Below are 20,791 nucleotides of genomic sequence, written 5' to 3'. Positions count from 1 at the left end.
TCTGCATGCACACAGAAATGAGCTGACCAAATCACAAACGGATGGGGATCCAACTGGGTAGTGTACATACTATTACTTACTTAACCAAACATGCACCTTGCACACATTCTTCTAAGGAATTTCCAACAAATTGGTACATGCCGAAATGTGTTCTTTGAGTGTGTGTGTATGTGTGTGTGAGGTTGTCTTATATATCAGGCAAGTGCACTACCTATACACAGGAGACACACTTCTCTTTATCGAATAAACATGTATAGTAGCAAGATGCGCTGAGTGAAGACATTGCAGCTTCTTTTTAACTTCAGCAAATAAACCCCAGATGACAACACTTGAGAAAGATGCTACTTGTGAGCAGAGCCGCAACTACATGCCGGGGCTATCGCACATTTTCGCTTGAACAGCCGCTTGAGGTTGAAGGGCAAAATTTGTAACCCCCCCGTCTGGTCTGACACAAGACCCACTTGCTTCCCCCTAGTTGTGGCCCTGGTTGTGAACCCTCATTGTACGGTGGTGATTTGGGTTGATGCACAAATTTGTCTGGATATGCTCTATCTTTTGCAAATGTTTGTGAAATGAATATGAAGCATCACATACTGTCCTTTTGCGTGTCAGGAATTCCGAAATACATGTACCTTTCTATGCCTATCATGATAGTGCTTTTAAAATTAAAAAAAATATATTTCTGAATAGTTTAAAAGACTGCAAAACTTCTTGGGTCCCTTGTGTGATTAAGAGATTTCCCAGGAAGACACACCTCATGGTTTGACAACAATTGGTGTACACAATAAAGGTAATTCAAAATTCACCTGATTTGCAATATTTACCTCTAGGTTCACAAAATTCATCAGCTGCGTTGAGACACTCAACTTTTTGCCTTTTTGTATTCAATACGCCTATGGAGAATGAAAATTGAAATGAGACAGCATCAATAAACGAATAGTTCAAAGCCTGATATAACATATTACACTTCATACAATGAAAATGACACTTGCTATAAGAAGTGAAAACAAAAGTATGACATTGAAAGAAACTGGAGGCCTCCCATTTTTTAATGCTTATAAAAAAAACTCAGAGAGATACAGATCGGTTCTCAACAATTGTTCAACATATTTTGCTGAAAAGGGAACCCTGCACCAATCTTTGAGAAATGATTAAGATCACGTGACATCAAGGAAAAAATTTCACTTGACCAGTCACAGATATACCAGAATTTAAGATTTTTTTCTTCTTCTTGGTGGTGATGGCATCATTTTCCTTGTTTTTATTACTATTATTTGTCGTAATGTACTTGAGTGGGATAAAGTTTACGCATGTAAACGAGCAAGGGTTTATTTTTACATAAATTTTGTAGTTAAATGTGTATATTTAATCACAAATTTTATCATTCCTGATATTTCAGCAATGAAAGTACGTAAACATACCTTGATTCCTTTAAAAGTGTGGGATAATTTAAATTATGTTTATTTCCCTATGGCTTTGATTATCCCCATATACATATAATTTTTGCAGTGGTCAGTTAAAATTGTTCTGTTTTCGGGAACGATGTTGCTCAATCACCAACTGTGATTGAACAAGAACAAATCAATTGATTTTGAGAACAAATTGCACCTCATCACATTCACATTTTCCTTCTGATGTAACACCTGTATTACACACAACCATCTGTAACAAATTTAAAACTTATTTCATGTGAATGCATTTCAATATGCTAATTTAAAATGGAGTTTGATCAATCGTGAAATGCTGAATGAGTTCCTTATTTGGCAAGCCAAAACGTGTTTTTGGGATTGTACTCCGATTATTTTTCAAAAATAAATATAAAAAAATTTATTTCTCACAAGCACAATGCCATCGTGAATGTATAATATTGTAATACAAATCTCAGTGAGTGGTTCTCCCCACTCCTTGTCACACAGAGCATAAAAAATACTTGTTCAAGCATCAAGCTTTGAGCCGATACAAAAATTTCCCTTTTCTCCTTGTAAAGCATGGATTTTTGTGTCTCTCAGATTATTCTTTATAATAATCAGGAGATGATAGCCCTCCTCCCTGGATTACAATACATAATATAATGGCAAAAATGTATGGGAAAGTGAACAAAACTACTTATTCATACCACTGAATAATTTCTCATGATAGGCCTGTTGCATTTTTGAAGAAATGGGAGGACACATTTCTTCCGTTCTTTTAATGAATTCCTTACTGAAAACGATCGAACCTGCACAAAAAATAAACATAAAAAAAAACAACTAATTAAATGAAATTTTAAAATGTTGATAAAAAATGAATGACATTCTAAATCGCTTATGCTCAAGGGGCTAGGGACAGGAAAATTCTGATCCCCGTGATGACTAAACAAATTACATTAGGTGTCAAATTTCTTATTTGCACTGGTGTAAAAGCTTCCTTATCCCCAGATGAGATTATGATTACTTTTTTTTTTCATTTACAGCCAAGTAGAAAATAAAATCGCACTGGGTTTTATTTATTTTCTTTAATTAATATGCTACCAGAAAAAAGAAGTAGAAAGCCAAAACATTGAAAATGCAATACATGCCGCATCGCGACCAGTGTTTGCCAATACACATAAAAATTCAATTTTACTCTTCCAAATTTTGTTGAGGAGTGAAAATACTCCTTAAAATTTTTTTGTAATTTTTTAATAGGTATTTCTCACTGATAAAAAAAATACTTTTTTTTTTCTGAACAAAAATACTCCTTAAAATTTTGGAGAAGAACGAAGTTACTCTTCAAAATTATATGTTTGAATAACACTGATCGGACTCGAGGGAGGGTTCATAACAATAAACAATTGATAACTATAAACAAACAAACCCAGGAAGAGAACATAACCATATACCCTGTTTCATGTGGGAAATGACAGTTTGAAAATTTTTGTAACATTTTTAAAACTGGTTGTAAAATGTTCAATTAGTTCAATTATGCCACTACTAAACCACATATGCACCTCGCCCGTATTCCTCTGCGGAATTTCTAACGAATTGGTACATGTATGTGTTGTGAACCTAAAGTAAAGTTTGTTGTGTAATGCTGACATCAATTTTTGGAACTGTGAGTAAAGCATAATGATTGAGTAATTGTATCATTGTAGGCCTGTTGCTTTCTGTGGCAAGACTTTTTAACAGGGAGATCGCCTCGTATTCGCACCTAGAAGCTGGGGAATCAATTGGCCTATGTCGCTGCATTCCACTAACTTTTTTTATGTCATACTAGAGCCATAACTAGGATTTGTGTGTGTATGTGGGGGGGGGGGCAAAAATGATTTGGTCACTCCCCCAATTTAATGTTCAATGGTTTTATATGAAAATTTTCGTTTTCTCCTAAAATTTGCCACAGTAGCAGTTGCGCCCCCCCCCCCACCTCTAGTTCTAGCTCTGTTTCATACTGTTCTGTAACTGTAATTATTGCAGAAAATACCTGATAATGGATCATCTTTCTGGGTGTCACATGCCTGCACTTGCTTGTCAGGCAGAACTCCCTTTGGACTTGTTTGAGATGAACTATTCTTCATGGCCATGGCTCGATTTTTTGCTGCAGATAATCTTGTGAAAACTGAACTCTTATTAGTTGTGCTGTTTCCAACATTCTATTTTGAAAATTGAAAACACAGTAAAGTTTGCTGAAGAATACATATAGGTCTATTTATAGCAAATATGTGAATAAAGAATGGAATGAGAATGTGTCAGGTATAGCATATTGATACTCTGTTGTCATGATCCCTCGTGAAACCAGAAAATTTTGTCATTAAAAGCCCCGTTTAAATAGGCAAGATTGAGTTGAATGCCGGTTTCTTCGATGAATATAAACCTGATTGGCAAGTTTATCAACTCATAAAGGTTAAAAAAAGGTGATGTAAAGATTGGTTCACCTCTTTGATGGATTCCTGTAGGGAAGGGACGAATAGTGATTTAGCCGAATACCAAATATTCAGCAGCCGAATATCAATTTTCATTGATCACAATTATAATTAAAATTGGTGTTTTTAATTGAAAATAAAATTATTGGCAATTTTTTAAATGATTGATATTGAATTTTAATAATGCAATTTACTATTTGAATAAATATTGAAAAACTGGTAACTGAAAGATTTTTATTGCCATGATACTGACAATTTAATATTACGATATGTTGTATTTTAATATTACAATGATACCTCGGCTAGTGAAGATTCACTCCTGAATCATATTTGTTAGCCGAAATTTCCCATAGGTTTCTATGGAAAATTGTTTGATTCGTTCCAGCTTCTGCCCAAAATGTAAAGATACGTTTTTTAAAACACCATGGAATGATATAAATAAAAAGACAAAAACTGACTAACGGTTAAAATGAACCACTTCAAAATTGGACTATCTACTATCTTAAGTCTACAGGAATATGAGAGATATATACTGAAAATATTTTTATTTTTCACTATGTACACAACCAATACCAGCTTTAGTCTACTATAAAGCTTGTGTTAACACAACCCAATCTAGTTCATAAGTGTCCCAATACATTTGTGATTTGATCAGCTGATTTCTGTGTCTAATATATGCGGATGGAAAAGATAATGTAAAAAGATAATAAGAGTCTTGTATTGAAAGAACGCATGCTCTGAAAACATAGGCTACTTTTCTTACAATACATTTTCTATTAGCTAAATCTTTCATTTTAAATGAAATGGTTCAAAGAATTTCAGGAAGAGAAGTGTAGGTACATTTGAAAAAAGTTTCCGAGGTGGATATTGGTTAACCGAGCTCTATTGACACTAATGCTGATTGGTGCGAAAATTCAGCACATGACGATTCTATATTATGTAATTGCATGCATTAATATCATTGAAAATGTTCATTAGCCAAATCCATATTCATTAGCCAAAGCTTAAAAATCATGAAAAAATCTTCGTTAGCCGAAAAATTCTTAAGCTGCAATATCTTCAGCTTACAGAATCTCTTGATGGAGGTGTCACTCCTTCTTACAGAATCTTTTTTTCAAACACTTGTTGCAATTTTACATCTGATTAAAAAAATGTCAATCATTATTTACTCTAAAGTATAATTGCATCTTAAAAATTTATGACTTATTTTTTCGCTCTAGATGTTCTTTGTCCCCTTTGAGTAGACCAATACGTTTCTTGTCTAGATACATCCTACAGTTAGTGAACTTGCGTAATTCATGCTCACTTCCACATTATTGCAGTAAAATTCTATTTTCAGTTTCATGTTTTCCTTATCCTAGAAATTCACCCTGACATAAGGGATCATTCAAGTATTACATCAGCATCGAGGGGGGGGGGGTTTGAAGGTTGCTTACGTCATCAACCACCCTTTTTGAAGATATGAAATATTTTAAGCTGCTGACGAAATTTTGCTGACAAGGGGGGGGGGGGGGTCAAAAATGGCTAAAAATCTGCTTAAGTAATACTTGAATGGCCCCTAACCTCTTTCACAGAAAAGGATAGATATAAATTGCACAATAAAATATAATCAGTATAAATTTATGCAAAAAATTTCAATTAATATAATTTTTAAAATTAGTTTTTTGTTCTTAGATTTACAAGGATATTCGGCCGAATACCTAAGCATTATTCAGCCGAGCTGAATATTCAACAAAAATTCGGGCTGAATACCAAATAGCAGTAGAATATTCATCCCATCTCTATTTTCATGCTAACCTTCCCACATAATCTTCTGATCCTCTGCAATTTTTCCTCTATTGGCTGGTAAAATTGCCTGGTACCAGCTTTGGTTATTTCCCACATAAACTGGGCTTTAGACTCCAATTTAACAATTACATACACAAAATTTTGGGCATCAATGTAAATTTTCAAATTTCCATGGTGACCTGGCGTTTGGATTCACCAAACCCCAATAACTACACAGTCTCCACTCAATTTTACAAACTAGTCCTCTGGTCCTGAACAACGTGTCATTTTCAAATTAAAACAATGTCTTCTCCCATTTCCAAACTGATTGTTCTCTCTCTCTCTCAAGTCTGTGTTTGTAAAAGTAAATGTTGACTGTACCATGAATATCTGATTATTTTTGTTGCCCAGGGGTCAATTTTACTCCAATACTTTGTAAATCCTAAAAATGTGAAACGAGTACTGTCTCATTTGAAAGTAGAGCATACTATTACACAGTAACAATGTTTTCCTTCCTGCCCCTTTCCCTGGGAATATAAATTCGCATTTCCATCAAAAGGTTAGGCCCCAAAGCAGAATATGCCGAAATCTGTGACATACGTCGCAGAACAATCAGTGCCACTGCAGAACAATCTTAAGGAAAGTGTAGTGAAGAAACACTATTATATATGGCACATTTCTGAACAACGTCAGACCAGAATTAGTCCCTGAGTCATCTGAACAGTGATGATGAAAATCATTTGTGTCTAGTTGTGTTGCAGAAAAAACTGGTTTTTATGAACATTTAGTACATTTGAGTTGTGCGGGGGGGGGGGTTTCTTTTGTCTAAAAATTTAGAACCACGCCATACTCTTCTTCTTTCATCTGAATTTGATGGCATGTGAGCTCTATGGTTGGTTGAATAGCAGGTATAAGACAACCATAAGTATTCTTTATGGGCATTGTATAATATTTTATCATGTGCATATATTGTTTATAATTTTTTTTAATTGTATTTTTAATTGGGTTGCTGTATTTTTAAATATTTGACATCCATATTTTTATGGGAATTTTTTTCTCAGCCACCTCGTTGGGCATTTTGCCTGTTGTGGCATTGTATTTGTATTTTACTGCAGAACATTTCCAGTCAGCCGAGGGCTCGTTGCCGAACAATACAAAATATTCCGCTTTGGGGAGGTTAGGAAACTAAACAAAAACATTTTAAAATATAACTTTGAAAAAAAGTAACTCTTACAGTGACAATGACAAGATATCTTGTATAGCATGATCTGTTTTATTTCGACAATCTTGAAATATCTTGGGTTCTTAAATCATATTTCAGCAATTTCGAGCACAGCTACTGTGTATAAGTTGTTTTTACAGTCAAACATGTTTTCCATCCCCCAACTTGTCAATAAACTGCCAATGGGTGGAGTCAGCTTTTATTAAAAGTCTGATAACAGAAAGAAAGAGAGAATGTTTTTCCTTTTCCTTCCTTTTTTGATTTCTACTATGCCAGTTATCATGCGGATCAGGAAAATGAAAAAAAAAAAAAAAAATTCACCCTGGAAAGGTGGACAGAGTATGTGTGACCTTCCACGCTCTTTCTCTGCTCCCATATCTCAAGTACAAATGAACCAAACAGTTAAAAGTTTCTAGACTTTCCCTGAATTGTCATGTTCTTATTGTACACCAAAAGCTTTATCAATTATTTTCTTTTACAACGGAGATACAAACCAATATACTTAGAAAGATGGGAGGGCACACTGACCCTCCCACGTATTTTAGAACACATTCATCTTATAATACCACTAACATTGTCACAGTTGATTTTTTTGGTCAAAATTATTAATATAGTCTCTTTGTTCATCTAATATGGTGTAATCCCCTCATTCTGAAACTATTTTTACATTCATTCTTATCTGCAGATATTAAGCAGCAGGTGTCTCAGCTTTTGTTGGCAGATACTTTTGTAATTTTTTCGGATCAATTGTTTGTTGCGCAAAGTAGAGATACCTATGTACTTATAATTGCTGTAGAAATAGTAAGAAGATGCAGATTCAGTGAACAGGAAATTTTTCAGAAGTTGGCAAAAGTGAGAAAAACTCAGAAGCAGTGGTAATGATGAGAATTCAGAGAAGAATGAAAACTACCGCAGTCAAAAGATTTGTGAAGCAAGCAACAGTATTGATGATGGAAGTGTGAATAGGAATAAAATTATACCTTCAACGGGGATTCAGCTTATGCAGAATAAAATGATGTTGGAAACAATAAATGCAAACCACACTAAAACCACAAAAACAGCCTAGACCCACACCCAAACGTCAACTGATTGCCATAAATACCGGAGATCTCAATAATGTCCTCTCTATTGGTTGAGAAGAAACTGCTGCAGATGGAAGTGTCTGGAATATTTGTGGTAGTACTTCTTCATCAATAGTACGTCAAAGGATCACAAAAGATTTTACGAAAAACTCATTGCTTGCAGATACTTATTTTGCGAAAGTGGAATTATGTGAATTTTTTCAAATCAAAATCGACAAGCTTGGCTGAAACTCTTTGGAAAGATCATCAGTAGGTGCTTCCAACTGAGAAAAATATAAAGCAAGATTACACTCGTTGATTCAAAATCTAGAAGAGATGTAACACTGAAATTCTATCAGGGAGAAATAAACATTTTCCAGTCCAGAGTCCCCTCATATTGACACACGTCAAGAGAGGTCCTTTGCACAGAATGTTTTAAAAACTAAATAATAATAATAAAAGATAAATTGTGTGATCAATCTTTTCACCCTTGATTCTTTGCATTATAACTCTATTCTGTCTTTAAAAATTTTCTACCATGCTTTAATGCAAATACAACGCCACAATAGGCAAAACGCCCAACGAGGTGGCTGAGAAAAAGATGCCCATAAAAATATGGATGTCATATATTTCAAAAATAGAGCAACCCAATTAAAAATGCAATTAACAAAAATTGTAAACAATATATACACATGATAAAATATTATACAATGCCCATAAAGAATACTTACGGTTGTCTTATTCTAAGTATGGATAGCTCCTCGATTTACCGCAACATGTTTATCGTATTTCTTTTTAAACATGTCAATTGTGTTACAATTTACTACCTCCGGGGGGTAAGCTGTTCCATTTATTAACAACCCTATTAGAAAAAAATTCCCCACGACACCATAGCCTTGCATTGTCCCTTACCAATCGATACTGGTGTCCCCTTGTAAAAGCAGTCGATTGGTGGTGTACTAAAAGTTCGTGGTCCATCGACCATCCTATCCATCCCATTGAAAATTTTGAACACATTTTGATCATATTTCCTCGACACCTACGTTCATCCAATGTAAACATATTCAAAAAATGAAGTCTCTCTTCATAACTCAAGCCCCGTGTGCCAATAAGGACACGCGTAGCAGCTCTTTTCTGCACCCCTTCAACCAAGTCTATGTCCCTCTGTAGGTATGGTCTCCAAAACCTTACAGCATACTCCAGTCCAGGATGAACTAAGCCTCGAACAAGCGGAAGAATGACTTTACGAGAACGCGAAGAGACCTTTTTGAAAATGAGACCAAGCATTCTATTCGATTTTTTGACCACCGCTGAACAATGTTCAGAAAACCTAAGCCACTCATCAATGAGAATTCCCAAATTGGTGACCCTAGTTGCATCCGGGATAGTAACACCATTCAACTCGTAAGAGAACCGTGGGTTGTTCAAACCAAAATGAGCAACCATACACTTATCAACGATAAACGTCATGCTCCATTCATTTGCCCATGCTGAAATCCTGTTTAGGTTGGTCTGGAGCAACTCCCTATCGCTTTCATTCCCGATTACCCCCATTAGCTTCACATCATCTGCGAATTTGCTAGTAATCCCATCGATACCCTGATTGAGTTTATCAATAAAAAGTGAAAAAAGTATGGGACCAAGGACACTTCCTTGAGGAACTCCACTTGTGACATCTGTCCAACCAGAGAATTCCTCTTTATAAGAATAAGCTTATTTAAATGATCAAAAACAAGAATATTTTTTCAAAAATTAAAAAGACTATGGAGTCACGCAGACCCCTGCGGTATAGTCAACTGACCCGTCTTCCTGGTGTTAAATAGATGGTAAATACAGTCATATTCCAATGTGGATCCACTTTTTGTGGAGTAAAAGCACTGAAATGTCTCAGTGACAATGGACCAGATTTTTGGGCATTGAGAAAAGAAATATTCATATTAAATACTTAAAACAATAAAAATGTATATACAACGCAGAACATTTGTAAACTAGGGCCAACACTAGCATCAGTGTGCCTTTCAATCGCAATCGATCAAGTAGATTTGGGTCCCTATTTCAGTCAATTACTAGACCATTTCTTCTGAGGACAGATGATTTTTCCCAACCCACACTACATTAACGAAAGTGACTTTTCTGGGTATCAGTGCCGAGGTGAACTCAGAAAAAAAAAGTTTCAGACAGCAAACCTTTTTTCCCGGTTAGTTGTCACATGAAAGATAGAAGGTTAAGTATACTTGGGGTAGGGTTTGACGAATTGAAAAGAAAATTAGGTGGCAGTCAAATTTTTCTGAGGAGCCAAACATGGTTAACCCAAGAAAAATAATCCTAAATAACGTTTTTCATCTTTTATGGGACTCGATGACCCCTTTCCATGTTGGAAGAGACATAATTACGAAGTAAGAATAATTCGTGTCATCTTCAGCCTCTGATTCAGTCATCGCCCATCAAATATAGAAAATTTTAGGTGCTAATACTAATATTTTAGTCACTTGGGATTTGTCAAGCCTGATTTGTGGTAGAATCAATTATAGGCCCTATAGTGGATCCTTGATTTAACCAAATAATAGAAGCAAAGAGGTTCCCACTGTGTGTGCATGGTACTGGGAATCTTATAATGCAGGATGTAAAAGGTTTTTTATGATAAAATTGTATTAGGAATTTTTTACAATTGACAGAGCAAAAAATCTAAATTTTCTTATAACGATTTCCAGTCCATTATGATAATTTTTTTGCACAATAGTGAGCTGTAGTTGTATCAGATTTTGTTTTGCATGTTAATGCAAAGAACAAAATCTGGATCATCCGAAGAAATGAAAAAGAACTCACTTTTTTAGCTTTCACATCACCCCTGGAAATGTTCCTTGCCCTGGAAACAGCATCCGCAGACTTCAGATTTGGCAGGATTTTATCAGCCGCATCATCTCCTTCATTTGCATCTTCTTTGGAAATAGCTGTCCTAAAACTCTTTTTTTGGAATATACAGCAAAGAAAATTTAGTAAACAATGTTGATAAGTCTTTGATTTAAATAAATTAAAAACATTCTCCATTCAATCACATTTCCTCAAGATAGAGGGCAGGGATTGCTAAACACTATGACCATGGAACTTTGCTATGAACACACAGTGGCTTACCTCCACTATTGTTAGACAGCATAATTTTCTTTTTTTAAATTGAATGTAACAAAATTCTGTGACATGATGTAGTCTTCATGCAAGCTTTTGTAATATCGATTCGGTGTAAGGCAGCTAACCCGAAATATGAAAATGGTTAAAAAGAACCCAGAGAATATACTTAATACAGTAGACCAGAGGTCTTCAATCTTTTTCCTGTCGCAAGCACTGTCTGCACCTATCATCAAAAGAAGAGCACTCTCACAGCAAGCTTGACATATGAATGCGTGAAATCAAGATGATTTCAATCCTTGAATGCAATTTATACAAAGTATTTAATTGGAACATTGATCAAGTGCTCATGAGTACAAAATTTGACATGAGCATCAAGCACTCTGGGGACTTCAGGCAGCACCTTGGTGCTTGCAAGCAATGGGTTGAAGATGTCTGCAATAGACTCTCAGTAGACTACTGAATTCAGCCTGTGCTATCCGGCCTGGTTTAAGAACAATGATACATTAATGAATTACAAGTATTACCTTTTCACATTTATCAATGAACAGAAAAAAAGGCTTAAATAATTTTTGCAAGAACTTAGCCCATGTTTCTACGTTTACGTTTTGTTGATTCTGAAAGTGTGTGTATTTGTGCTGTATGGCAATGTTACCTAACCTTTTGATATAGCGACTCCCTTTAGTAAAGGTCAAAAGGCATACGCGCCCCCAATAAATTTTGTAATGGGGCACTGCGGGGCCCCCCCCCCAAATAAATTCTTAAAAACAATGCAATGCACCTTCCTTCTTCTGCATACATGCTTGAGTCCCGTATATACAGGACGACCAGCCACTTTCAGCCCCCTCAATGTTTTCTTCATGTCAGTGCCTCTGGGTCAAGGCACCACATACTTCTTGTAGCAAAGGTCAATTTCATGCTGCCCGCCAATGATATACAAAATGTGTTGTTTTTTATAATTTCTACAACATAAAAAATTAAAGTAGCAAATTACAATTTCACAACATTAAATGTGTCCTTCATGTAATAATAGTAAATGAAAATGATTCTACAAACCCAGGGGGGGGGGGGGTCCATTGAAAAACACAGCTATGCGGTCTATGATTTTATGTTTCCTGCAATTAAGTTCGACATTATAAAGTTTATCTTGAAATATGTGAGATATTTTTATTCTCAGACTTTCTTTTTCTGTATAGTAAATTTTTGAAGTAGAACGGTTTCACATGCACAGAAGTGAATAACAAATATTTATTAAGTACTAACAAATATTTATTAAGTACTAACAAATATTTATTAAGTACTCACCTGTATTTCGAGGTCAGAAAATACAAATAAAAGCGGATTTTGGTATAAAAAGATGTTTTTGATGATATAGAACGATATCTGTGTTTATAGAACTCTGGCCTACCCAGCTTTTGTTATCTGGCCCGCCTTTCTGCCACATTAGGCTGGATATAATCCAGAGTTTACTGTATATTAAATATTAGGGCAGTTGAAAACAAAGTGGTATTGATGCTAAATATTTTCTATGTGTGATCAAAAAATTGGCATCAGAGGAAAAAATAAAATTTAAGAAATTTTTATCAGTGGGTTAGTTTTTCATAAGTGTGGTGACGTTTTTCTTGTGCCAAGCAATTGAGGCAATCAATTCAAGATGGCTGACAAAGATCACATACAATTGCTCAAAACATTCACTTTAGTACATGAAATCAATCTATTATGTGGTAATGTGTGATAATGCATCAAGATAAGTGAGAAATACAGAAAACTACAAAGAAATTACCATATATACTTGTGTATAAGCTGAGTTTTTTTGTGGAAAAATTCGTTCCTCAAGTAGAGGGGGTCGGCTTATACTCGGGTCAGGTTTTCGATGAAAAAATATTGACCCCAGAAATCAGTAGTCATTTTTGTAGCAGAATTCGAGAAACCGGCATTATTGGTATGGGATATGTTCAAACCCCACAGAACCGATAATGTCAAAGCTGAGGCAAAGAAATCGAAAACATCATTGGCTTTGATACCAGGTGGGCTAACATCGATTGTACAGCCTTTAGATTTGCAGATCAACAAGCCTCTCAAAGACTATTTTAGGATTTTATGGATCAAATGGATGAGTTCTGATGATAAAGAAACAACAAAAAGTGGTGCCTTGAAGAAACCTGACATTGGCCTAGTGTGCCAATGGGTACATGAGGCGTGGAATTCTGTTTCCGCCGAAATTATCATTCGATCCTTCAAAAAGTGTTGCATCAGCAATGTGATGGATGGAACTGAAGATGATATCCTCTTTGAAAGTGACAGTGGCGATGACAGCCCAGATGAGGACAAAAACGAAGATGCTGCACCCCCTATGATCATCTGATGGATTACGATGAGCTTGCAGACTCAGAAGAAACAGATTAATAAGTTTGAATCGTTTTCTATTGTAAATTTCTGCAAGCTATTCATTTTGCATGAAAATATAAGAATTTTTTTCTCTCAAATTCGTGGATTTTATTGGGTCGCTTATACACGGGTTTTCAATTTATTGCGGTTTTGGTGGTCCTGAAGTGGAGAGTTTAGCTTATATACGAGTCGGCTTATACACAAGTATATACGGTATACACGAAAAATTGAATTAACGAAATATGCGGTTAATTAATTGATAAAGGGTTGCTAAAACTAGCAAACCCTGTATCGGCTAACAAGGTTGCCAATTTTGGCGTGAAAAAAAAGTCACCATGTTGGCGCTGCTCATGCTTATGTAAAATTAACCCATCAGTGCAGCCATCAAGTTCCAAAAAAAGTTCATTTTTCAAAGAATTCAGACATTATTTTGGACAATTTTGCTCAGTAAAAAAACAAAAAATAAAAACAAACTCGGAAGAAATTTCACAAGTGCTTAAGTTTTTGTTTCATTCTCAAGCCCTGTTCAATACTCATTGACGTTAAAAGCAAATAAAAATCTCACTTTTGCTTCTTCATCTGCAATTTTGAGATTTTCAATTAGTAAACTTCGTAACCGGAGAATGTCCAGCTTATCCCTAAAATAAGAAAATAAGTCGATAGCAATTACACTGGACAACAACGAAATTGCGTCTGATATGAAAATATGCAATTCTGAATGCCTTTAATCTGCTTAACACAAATATCACCAGGAAAAAGTTTTATTGGTTCTTGTTTACAAAATATTACGTTAAATGTTAAAAAAGTGCTTTACGAGCAGTATCACTCGACAGCAATGAAACTTTGTGTCAGACACAAAAGTATACGATTCTGAAATATTTGGACCCGTTGAACACGAATATCCCCCCCCCCCCCATGAAAAAGTTTTATTGGCACTCGTTTTTGAGATATCACCCTATTAATAGTTGAATAATGCTTAACAAGTGTTATTGGTGGGAGTGAGGGGAAGATGGTCAACATTGATACTGGCTGACTACTGTTGGATAATTAGTGAGAAGAGATGATTCTTATGTCCAGTACTTCTTAAGCGTTAAGAATCTTAAGCCCAATGCAAAACAAAATATGCGTCAGACACAATAAATGAACACGATAGTGAATAAAATCACACTATTACACTGTGATACATTTGTGCATTCGCATGTATTTTAGTATTTTTATATATATATATACACTTGAACTCCAATTTGTTTTGAAGAATTCTGGTGCTATGACAAGTTTGGCGTTATATTAAATCATGGTTTAACATGTGACAGGCATAGAAATGGAAAATTTGTTCACTTAAAGCTTTTGTGTGGTAATAAGTGGCTTCGATGCAACATCGGGGTCAGGCATGGATCTAGGGCGATGTGTTGGGAGGGGTGATTTACTGTTTAGGTTTGTTGAATCATCCCACATTTTACGAGACAAAAAATTGTCCCTCATTTTTGGCTCTTAGGAGTGGGGATTGCCCCCACTGCCTCCTCTGGATCTACATATGAGCCAAGGCAGACATCTTCAGCTGCAAATAAATCCTAGACAGATATTTTCAGCTACTAATGGAGCCAAAGCAGATGCCATCAGTTCAAATAAAAAGCTGAGGTAATATCTCCAGCTACAAATGAAACAGAGGTGGATATCTTCAGTGGTAAATGAAGCAGAGACAGGCATCTCTTTGGCTGTGAATGAAGTGGAGCTAGACATCACCAGCTGTGAATGCAGTCTTGGCTATATATAGTATATCTCCATCCACAAATGGAGCTATTTTTTAATAGAAGGTTGGCGTTCCTTTCTCCAGTCCTCTTCTTGGCGCTGAGTTGGCGTTTCCTCTTTCTTTCTAGAGCTTTCTTTTCTTCTATCTGTGAAACAGGTAGTGCAGTAATGCAACCATCCTTAGTTTGCATACTCTTTCCATAAACTGAAACTTTCGAATCAGTTTTCCTTTGACATCAAGCTTTGGTCAAGCAGACTATAGGTGCACTAACCTCAACCATCCTTTGTTTTCTGTGCATCGTTTGAAAACAGCCTTCTATTTCTTGGTTCTGTTTTAGCAGTTGCATATTTACGGGGGGGGGGGGGGGGGAAGGGACTGATGGGCTAGACCAGTGGTCGACAAACTCATTAGTCAACAGAGCCAAATATCAACAGTACAACGATTGAAATTTATTGAGAGCCAAATTTTTCAAACTTAAACTATATAGGTAGGTACATTGTTATTAACTTAATTAAGGTACTCCTCAGCTGGACTTCGCTAAAAACGTTCTCGATCTGATTGAGGTACGTTCGCTGAGATAGACTCTTTCCAACTCTCCCATCCACACTCGTCTTGTATACTTGTTTCATCTATCCCCTTTCGTTCATCCTCTCTATCTGAGGAAAAAAAGTCTCGTTTTCGACTTTTTTCTGAATGTCCCAGTTTCCACGCAAAATCCAGTTTTGATTGGTCGCAGAAGTGTCACGTGACAGCAGCATCAGGCTTTCACTCTTTTTTTTCGGCAAAAACCTGTGAAAAAAATGACTCAATTGGGAGGGAAGGAAGCAAGAACAAAATGGCCAAAATGCATGTCTAAACACAATGTTGCAAAAATCTGGAATTTTTGTGCGTCCGCACATGGGATTTTGTGGAAGAGCCACATGTGACTTGCAAGCCGCGATTTGCAGACCACTGGGCTAGGCGAAGTCTACATATTTGAGAAACGAGTGGTCAAGAAAATTAGTAGCATGGGAGCGGGTGGTAAATTTGTATAGACCGCAGGCAGTAAAACCTTAAATCCATTTCTGTCTAGAAAGATAGAGGGACTACGTCAGTGAGTGGCGAAACAGTTGACCAAGTAAGTTTGGAAGCATGGGATTGATCAAAAGAGTGACCTACAGTGTGGGACTATAGGGTCTTTATAATTAAAGTTCCTCTTTGAAATGGCCACAAAATGAAAACTACTGGACAAAATGTTATCAAACTAGGTAGTAGTAGTTCACAGGAAGTCATGGAATTAATTTTTCCCTCAAAAAAAAGTTCAAAAACTCACCACCAGAGGGAATGGTAATGTATGTAATTTTGTTAAACAAAATAAAACATGAAGACATCAGTTTAAAATGTTTTTAATCATTTCTAAAACGTGTTACAAAGCATGTTGAATGTGATTTTTTGAAAGAAAATTAAATTGCATTACTGTGTTCCCAACAGTAGCTCTTAGCGTATCAGAAGGAATGTTACTGACATGCTGTAAGCCATGTAGCCATTTCTTTATTTTGCATAACCCCACAAACTGTTTCGTTTTATAAATGATTAAAAACATTTTAAACCAATGTCTTCAGGTCTTATTTCGTTTAACAATACTGCATACAGTGCCATTTCCCACTGGTAGCGAGTTTTTTAATTTTTTTTTTTTGCGGAAAATTGAATCCCATGACCTTGTGTAAACCATTACCAAGTTTGATAACATTTTGTCCAGTAGTTTTCCTTTTATGGCCATTTCAAAGGGTCATTATGTTCAATTTTTGAAGATAGGGAAGGATAACTCTTATTTTTTGAGAATTATTTTTATGTTATAGCGAATGATTCCTAATTTTCAACTCGCTACAACCCAATATTTGTTGTATCTTCAACATTAGCTACTTCACAATCTTGCATAAGCCATTTGGCAACTTGAAATAGATCTTTATAGCAATATTCTCGTTATAAGCTGTTCTCGTTGAAACAGACTTACTGCACATTAAATTCTGCTCATTGAAGTGTTTATTCATGATGATACACGTCAGATGAAACACATTTTTATTCACTCAATCTTCTATTAAAATCAAATACGTATGGGTTGAGAAAAGTTCTTAATTTTGTTCATCAATGCAATATAAAAAAAACTTGTTTCTTTTTCTATCCTCTCTTCATTTTTGTAACCTGAATCATAAAACTTGATAACGATCATAAATATTTATATATTTTTTCTTCCGTATTTAGAGGGTTTTGATCTGACGTGTAAAGATGTTGAATGTAAAACAAACGCAATGGCGGAGGCACACTGTACGTGTTTTTCCTTGTTTCTCCAAAGAAATGTTATGCATTTGTTTCTTTTCAACAACGGATTATTTCATGACCTTGTGTAAACTATTACCAAGTTTGATAACATTTTGTCCAGTAGTTTTCCTTTTATGGCCATTTCAAAGTGGAACTTTAATTATAATGACCCTGTATGTGAATGACCAAAAGAGTGACCTGGTGAGTGAGGGACTAGGTTAGTTAAGAACCAAAAGTGACCTACAGTGAGTGCAAGCCTGCGAGTGCCTATAGCATTGTTCTTAGGCTGGGATCTTTAGTGGGTAAGATTATACTACTGTTTTCCTACAGAGAGCAATAAGCCTCGTCAATGCTTTACATTAGGCATGATTGGCCGACTGTTTCTGGAGGATTCAAATGCATCGTGTGCCGCACGTTTCGTAGATCGTCTGTCCACTTTGTTTTCTTTCCCTTCTCTTCAAACCAGAGCATGTAGACAACAAAATAGTTGATGGCGCCAGGACCATATACTATATAGCTGCCCTGAGCTGATGCGCCACGAGGAAAACACAAGTGAGTAGCATGATTACGTAACACGTTTCTGCTGACGCAAAATAGTCAGATTTGGTTAATGTGGCGCGAAATAAAAAAAATACGCATAGGAAACCTGGCAGAACAGCTTCAGTATAAGAACACGGCAAGTTGGTGGGTTTGTTTTGGAGATAAGTTGCCAAAGGCGGCCCTCAGGTTTGTGGCTGTTCTGCTGGGTTGACGTCTTTCCAGTATGTTTCTCCAATGGTATGGTGGCGGTAGTTGTTGTTTGTGGAGTGTTTTTCAAACTTTTGAACAGAAATTTTGTCTTTTTCATTCTGAGCATTAGGATTACATTTTCCTCTGCCATTAAGGTTGTATTCTTTTTATTTTTCTTATGTTATTTAGGGGCCGTTCAAGTATTACATCATCATTGATGGGGGGGGGGATGGTTTCCGATTTGCTGATAAGGGGGGAGGGGGGTTTAGATAATGCTTACGTCATCAACCACCCTTTATGAAAATATGAGTTAGGATTCAGAGGGGCAAAATTTTTCCGCTGTGGTGGTCGAGTGGTTATGGTGACGGACTCGCGATGCGAGGATCCGGGTTCGAACCCCACAGTGGTGGTCGGCTGAAGTTGGTTTTCTGTGGTTCCCAACTTCAAGGCGCAAATGCGAGCCGATCTCCCCGTTAAAAAGTCTCGCCACAGAGAGCAACAGTCCTACAACGATAAATCATTCAATCATAACACTTCACTCATAGTTAGAAAAACTGGTGGCAGATGGCAGCACTACACATAACAAGCATTACAGAGAAACAAAAAAACTTCACGTCAGGTTTCACTACACGTACACTCACATTCCTGCATGTACCAATTCGTTGGGGGTTCCGCGGGGGGGGGGGGGGCATGTGTGGTGTAGCAGTAGTAGGTAGGGCCTCCAAAAAATGGCTCGGGGATCCATGATGTTCTTAAGTCAGCCACCTCGTTGGGCAATTTGCCTGTTGTGGCGTGGTATTTGTAATACTTGAACGGCCCCTTATAAGAATCTGGATACCCAGAAAGAGAGTCCCGGTTTTATTCTTTTTAATACATAGAATATATTTACTTATACAACATGCGGGACCGTTATTTATTTAAAAGAGTGGATACCTTATGTTGCTTTGATGTTTAGTCTTAGACAGTGATATTTTTATTATTATAATTACGCTTGTTGGTTTTAGCATTGTTATGTTTACTTGGGAATCAATAGCGTCCCACAGCCTCATATGTTTATACTATTATATATTTCTCTTGTGTTTCGTGATATTTTTCATATTTGAATGGGTTTTTACTATTGTTTTCTATGTGGGCGCTTTATTTTTTACCGGCACCCGTAATGTCTAAAGTCTTTGCTACTTTTAGTCGGGTCGTCGGACATATTTAGCCAAGTTGCCCCTTGTACCAAAGCTGTTCCAACCCGGCTTTAGCCACTGAATTTTCCGAAAAAATGATGAACATACTGGTCTTGAACGGTCGCATCTATGAGGTCGTAATACTCGGCCGTTCGACGAGAATGGTCAGCCGAAACGCCATTGAGTCCCTCTTTGATGAAAGTTTTCTTTTCGGAGGCCTCTTCGAGCAACCTTTTCGCATCGCGCACGAAATGGCAAGGCATCGAGATGGATAGAGGGTTCTTGACACAGAGAGGGTTCACAGTCGCCATCCTAATATAAACATATACACACGTAAACGAAAGCGAAGTTCAAAGAAAAACTAGTTTGAAATGACACTCAGCTCCTTCATCGAGACTTTGATTTTTTAATTGATTTGAAAACGCTTCGAATTTATTAAAATCTCGAAGGAATTTGGTTGTAAATTCCTTCCCAACCCGTAGCGTTGGGACCAAATCAATCGCAACTGTTTTCGTTCAAAAAGCGAGGTCGAACGGCCGTAACCGTGAAAGTTTGTATGTTGCCACAACTTTTTTGAAAATTAAATCGCATAGAAACACAAGTTTATTTTTGTCGTCTGCACTGAGCTTACTTATAGCACAGTGGTCGTCTGTGATCAAAATCCTGAATCCGATGCTGCTGCTTTCTAGTGATGAAAAATCAAAACTTTGCAAAGGGTGAAAATGCTTTTCCCCCTAGCAGCAGATTCACACACTGGAGTTTCACAATCATATCACTAGATGGCAGCACGAGCTCCGATTAGGATGGATAATGGACATATAAATTGAGCACATGACTATATATATGTTGACCATATTTTGTTGAAAAAAATAATAATGGGACGTTGGAATGAAGAGAATACGTAGACTCATGACCCCCACATGCGCCTGTTCAGACTTTTAACGGGGCCCCTTCTGTAGTTAATTTATACCGTGAAAAATCAAAAAATGATGAGAACTGTCCCGGGCCCCAGGGCTAGAGCCCTGTCAGCCCCCGCCTTTGTGGGGCCATGCGTAGACTGGCCATATTTCTTCGAGAAAAATACGGGAAATCGGTATTCTAAATACGTGAAAATAAGGAACATTCCCAATTACTGCCGGAAATGACGCCAACCGTGAGCAAAATTGTCAAACATTGCTGAAATCACTGAAAAACCGTCAATGGTGGAAAATGAAGCGCTATTGCAAATTACAATGGATCAAAGACGGATTTTACCCCTGGGCGAACCGGGCCAGTACTTCCGTGTAAGACATTCCCGAGCCAAAACAGTTTTTGAGGCCTATGATTTCATACAAGCTACAAATGTCCAGAGGCCAAATTCGGCATCCCAAAGATACACGTACATAATTTAAAAATTTGCAG

General features: G+C 36.6%; 1 protein-coding gene across 1 annotated transcript in view; it reads right to left on the bottom strand.

The window, feature by feature from the left end:
- The window catches only part of LOC149085734 (uncharacterized), a 58,298-nt gene extending 38,391 nt beyond the window's left edge, over positions 1-19,907 (bottom strand). Inside the window, exons 1-6 of the mRNA XM_089232127.1 lie at positions 19,499-19,907; positions 14,004-14,076; positions 10,754-10,891; positions 3,439-3,607; positions 2,117-2,218; positions 825-893 (exon numbers count right to left, since the gene is read on the bottom strand). Coding sequence (XP_089088253.1) covers positions 825-893; positions 2,117-2,218; positions 3,439-3,607; positions 10,754-10,891; positions 14,004-14,076; positions 19,499-19,701 — 754 coding nt within the window. The 5' untranslated portion in view covers positions 19,702-19,907. The remainder of the gene's footprint in view (positions 1-824; positions 894-2,116; positions 2,219-3,438; positions 3,608-10,753; positions 10,892-14,003; positions 14,077-19,498) is intronic.
- Positions 19,908-20,791: the final 884 nt, after the last annotated feature.

Source organism: Pholcus phalangioides, unplaced genomic scaffold (genome assembly GCF_987345545.1).
Source record: "Pholcus phalangioides strain wild (caught in Gottingen) unplaced genomic scaffold, Ppha-v1.0 ptg000005l_1, whole genome shotgun sequence".
In the NCBI taxonomy this organism is placed as follows: Eukaryota; Metazoa; Arthropoda; class Arachnida; order Araneae; family Pholcidae; genus Pholcus; species Pholcus phalangioides.
The sequence above is the reverse complement of the archived record's forward strand: the minus strand, read 5'-3'. Positions and strand labels throughout refer to the sequence as shown.